Raw genomic sequence first — 5,181 nt, 5'->3', positions numbered from 1 at the left:
CTGCTGTCACCTGAGTTTTTGATCTTAGCCATTCTGACTAGTGTAAGGTGGAATCTCAGGGTTGTTTTAATTTGCAGTTCCCTGATAACTAAGTATAAGTGGATATTAGCCCAGAAGCTCAGAATACCCAAAATACAATTCACAAACCACAAGAAACTCAAGAAGAAGGAAGACTAAAGTGTAGATACTTTGATCCTTCTTAGAAGTGGGGACAAAATACCCATGGAAGGAATTGCAAAGACAAAGTATGGAGCAGAGACTGAAGGAAGGACAATCCAGAGACTGCTCCACCTGGGAATCCTTGCAATATTCAATCACCAAACCCAGACACTATTGTGGATGCCAGCAAGTGCTGGCTGACAGGAGTCTCCTGAGAGGCTCTGACAGTGCCCAATTAATACAGAAGGCTCACGGCCATCTATTGGGGAGAGCACAGGGTCCCCAAAGAAGGAGCTAGAGAAAGGACTCAAGAGCTGAAGGGGTTTGCAGCCCCATAGGATAAACAACAATATGAACTAACCAGTACCCTCAGAGCTCCCAGAGACTAAGCCATCAACCAAAGAGTACTCATGGTGGAACCCATGGCTCCAGCCACATATGTAGCAGAGGATGGGAGGAGAGGCTCTTGGTCCTGTGAAGGTTTTATGACCCAATGTAGGGGAATGCCAGGGCCAGGAAGTGGAAGAGGGTGGGTTGGTGAGCAAGGGGAGGTGGGGAGAACAGGGTTTTTTTTTTTTTTTTTGGAGGGGAAACCAGGAAATATAATTTGAAATGTAAATAAAGAAAATATCTAATTAAAAATAAATAAATCAAAGAAAAATTTTAGAATAAGCTTATGTTTAAATTTTAAAAAAAGCACAGCAGCTCAATCCTGATCCATTAAGGTTGCAAATCTTAGTTTATTCCTGATCAAATGACCAAAAACCAAGGCTATCAATTAGTATTTTAAATAGGAAAACATGGAGCTAGTGTACTGGAGGTCTGGCTAAGTAAGATAAAGAGGAAAAAGGAAACCACTAGGGTGAGAATATCCTAACACTACAAAATCTGTCCCTCTGTGAGGCTTGCTGTGACAATTAAGTTACATGAGCTCCTGCCATCTTTCCTTCCCACATCAGACGCTCAACACACACCTCATCTTTCATAGAAATAGATGCATCTCATTACGGATGGTTGTGAGCCACCACGTAGTTGCTGAGATTTGAACTCAGGACCTTTAGAAGAGCAGTCGGTGCTATTAGAAGAGGATGGGTTGGTGAGCAAGGGGAGGGTGGAGGGAATGGGGGTTTTTCGGAGGGGAAACCAGGAAAGAGGAGGACATTTGAAATGTAAATAAAGAAAATACCTAATAAATAACTAAAAGAAATAGATGAATAGCTCTGAACAGTCCAGTTTATTATCTACTATAAAAATGCATAAAATAGCATGGTAGCTTTTAAATCACTTCGTCAAGAAATATTGCAGAAAAATGAACAAAAATACCTGTTCTATCAATTACAAACATGTTGTCATGAATAGTATAGCATGCACACATACAGACACTCACAGAGAGAGAGAGAGAGAGAGAGACAGAGAGAGAGAGAGAGAGAGAGAGAGAGAGAGAGAGAGAGAGAAAATCTCCTCAGAGGTCCCAACCACAGAATTTTTAAACTTACTTCAAAGATGAACAAAGTGAAATTCTTTAAATTAGTATATGGGGCTGACTTCATCCTACATATTATCCTTTATTAACAAAAGCCATAGTGTTTTGGAGAAGGTGATATGTGTGTGTGTGTGTGTGTGAGTGTATGTGTGTGTGTGTGTGTTATAGAATCAAACTGCTACCAAAAACATTACCATAAGCCAGAGGGGGGAAAAATAAGAATAGTCAGAGAATTTAATTCAATTGAATATCAAGAATAAATAGAAACAAGCCAGGTGGAGGAGGACCACAGAACATACTGGGCACATGTATTAGCAGGTACAAAAGCACATAAGTGACAAAGAATGGTCTTAAAAATATTATCATGTTAGAATGGCTGAACTGTAGGTCAAGTGTAGGAGCATGTACAGGTGTTTGGAAAGATCAGATTAAATGGAACACGAGACCAGAGATGAGAACATAAAGAATTCTACTGCCATTGACGAGTTTAGATTTTTAAACCTGCTGTTACAAAAATATATTTTTGTTTTTCAAATAATGTATGTTTTTAAAGATCCTACTAAACACAAAATGAAAGAAAAATTAAGACACAGAGACATAAACAACATGCTACTGATTTAATTGAGAAAAATAATTAGGACTTGTATTAAGTTGAATAGTTACAAAGAGAGGGGAAGAATTTCTGGGAGATTGTGAACATTTAACCAATAGTCTTAAAGGCCAAGAGAAATGGCTAGAGTTCTAAAGCTTAGACCAGCCATGCAAAGATGTCTATAAAAGTGACTGACAACGATGCAGACTTTAAGCCAGTAGAAAACTTAAGAGATATAAACCATTTCTATCTCTATAAAGAATTTCATTTGGAAGTGACTGAATATAAGTAGTAATTGAAGTTTCATATATATGAATAAGAAAGTACAATGAGCAAAGCATCAAGAAGAAGACGTAAATTCAATATCTTTAAATTGAGCTATGCATGATTAGTAGGAAAGAAAATCATGAGTCCTTGCTTCAGCACTGAATCATGTGTCGGGTACTGAACAGCTGGAAAAGTGAACCAGAAAGCAACAAAGAAAGTGGTCAGCTGTACCAAAATAAAGGATACAAAAGCATCATGGGTGTGTAAAAGCGTCATAGGTGTGCAAAAGCGTCATAGGTGTGCAAAAGCGTCATAGGTATGCAAAAGCATCATAGGTGTGCAAAAGCGTCGTAGGTGTGCAAAAGCGTCGTAGGTGTGCAAAAGCGTCGTAGGTGTGCAAAAGCGTCATAGGTGTGCAAAAGCGTCATAGGTGTGCCCATTATAGGTGGTCACAGGTAACCACTAAGATGCTGGGGATAAACACTTATGCCAGCTCAACAGTAGTGGGCATAGGTACCAGAAATGCTGAGACAGATGATGGAAGGATGTAAAATTTGAGGTCTGAAACAGAGACAATTTTACCATGTTCAGAGAAATTTAAACCAACCATAATTGAGCAGGGATGTAAACATCTTGGAATTTTAAGGGGGACGGGGAGGTATTTTATATCTACTGAAAAATGCAGGTTTACAAAAGAAACCAGTATAATTTGGGTGATATTAACCAAAAAAAAAAAAATCATAACTTTAAAAGCAAAAAAAAAAAGTTGGACCTAATTCACAAACTGGGGGGAGGGGGAGAGTGAGAAATGAAGAAAAGCAATTAACTACTTAAATTAGCAGTCCCTAGGCCACCTCTGAAAACTATAGCTTTTCACAGAATGTAGAAAGAGGTTCTCAGTTAAGAATAAAGCCAGGGATAATTTCACTCTTAGGGAACAGTGTGTGTTTGGGGGGCGGTGAGGGGACCTATCTGTAAATGATAATACAAAAGAGAAATGTAAACAATTACATCTTAGTAAATAAATCTGATTAGAGTGTGTACAGAAGCAAGATACACAGACTCGTATTTCATACAGTCCATAGAGCCAAGGAATCAAAATCCTAGTTCTAGAATTGCCCTCTGCCCGCGGCGTGTTTCATTTCTGAAAAGCGGTCCTTTTCGACTTTTGTGTTCAACTCGTCAGAGCAGGCTGAAGGCGGGCCGTCGGTCCCAGGAAGCTGGCCATCAGCCTCTTACCTGGGGCCCGCGGCTTGGGAAAAGGTACCTGGTAGGACCCAGGACCCACGTGCTCCTCGGTGCCGCCGCGGTTGGCCAAGTCGAGAGTGCGGGGAGCACGGTCGTACATAGTGATGAGGGGCGGGGCTCACGGGGCCGAACGCTGGACGGGCGCTCGCAGGAGGCCTGCGTCGTCCCTACCCGCGGGGCTAGCGTGCGAGCTGCATGCCGACTGGCTCGGTGGCCTCGGCTTGCCCCACCCCGGGTCCTCCGGCACGGAGGTAAAGAGGAGAGGACAGCAGCCGGAGTCGCCGCCCGCCAGCGCTCCGCTCCGCACGCCCGCGCCACTCCAGCTTCCGGCTCTGGCTCCGCCCACCCCTCTCTTCCCGGAAGCCAGGACGGAGGCGGGAAGGACTCTGGGCCCGTAGGCGGGTTTCCGGCCCTGGCCTCGGAGCATCTCCGGCCGAGCGCTCGGAGCTCCGAGCCGGCTTGTGGGGACCTCGAGGTCCTCTCTGCGCTGGGCAGGGCGGTGCTGCGCCTCAGCTCACCTGCTTCCTGTCCCAGACTACTTTCGCTGCGCAGGAAAGCCCTAGAAACGCGTTAGGAGGGGGCGAATTGATTTGACCTTGAGTGGCTCTCCCTATAAATCAGGGTAACTGGAAACATAGGAAAACTCCGGAGCCTGAAACAGGGTTTGAGAACTGCAAGGTCGCCGCCCTTCACTCCTGTCACATAGGCATCCTCTGAATAAAGTCACTCCTGATTCTGACCCGCAGGCAATCAAACTTTCTAAAGGAAACCTGGGAGTGTAAAGGGTTTGGAGGGTGGGGTGGTGACAAGAAATGGGAACATCAGAAAAGGGGAAAGCTTGCCTACTGAAGCAAGTCGAGTGTTGGATACCTATAAATAGCAGCGTTGTCTACAAAGTAAGGTGAAGGCATTGAAAAAGCCCAAGCCACCCACATTGAGCCACTTAATCTTCAGCAACAGGAGCTGGAAACTATCAGAATCCATCTCTATATGTGTTTGGTTGTTTTTTCGTTAAGTCTACACAGTTTCTAATCATCCATAAAGGCTTAGGCCAGTGGTTCTCAACCTTCCTAATGCTGCAACCCTTTACTACAGTTTCTCAAGTTGTTGCTGGCACCATACCATAAAGTTATTTTCATTGCTATAACTAATTTTGCTACTGTTAGGAATCATAATGTAAGTAATTTTGGAGACAGGAGTTTGCCAAAGGGGTTGTGACCCACAGGTAGAGAACCAGTGGCTTAGACAATCTTCCATGGCCCTCCCTCACTCACAAAAGAGCTACAGTGCCTCAGTTTGTCCCCAATACAAACGTAAACATATTTAAATTCTGTCATTCTTAGTTTGCTACTTAGTTCTGAATTAATTGTGGCATCTCTGTTAGAATACTCTAAAAGTGTGTGGTTCCTAAGAATCTTTTGATGCCTTCTAC

General features: G+C 43.3%; 1 protein-coding gene across 3 annotated transcripts in view; it reads right to left on the bottom strand.

Annotated features, from left to right (window-relative positions):
- The window catches only part of Stpg2 (sperm tail PG-rich repeat containing 2), a 430,378-nt gene extending 426,277 nt beyond the window's left edge, over window positions 1-4,101 (bottom strand). For all 3 annotated transcript variants that reach the window (XR_004119858.1, XM_031375660.1, XM_031375661.1), the window contains exon 1: window positions 3,741-4,101. Coding sequence is in view for 2 of the 3 variants with exons in the window: in XM_031375660.1 (XP_031231520.1) it covers window positions 3,741-3,849 (109 nt within the window). In the remaining variant the exon portion in view is untranslated. The remainder of the gene's footprint in view (window positions 1-3,740) is intronic.
- Window positions 4,102-5,181: the final 1,080 nt, after the last annotated feature.

The sequence above is a fragment of the Mastomys coucha genome, unplaced genomic scaffold (genome assembly GCF_008632895.1).
Source record: "Mastomys coucha isolate ucsf_1 unplaced genomic scaffold, UCSF_Mcou_1 pScaffold16, whole genome shotgun sequence".
In the NCBI taxonomy this organism is placed as follows: domain Eukaryota; kingdom Metazoa; phylum Chordata; class Mammalia; order Rodentia; family Muridae; genus Mastomys; species Mastomys coucha.
This window is presented reverse-complemented; position numbering and strand designations above follow the sequence as displayed.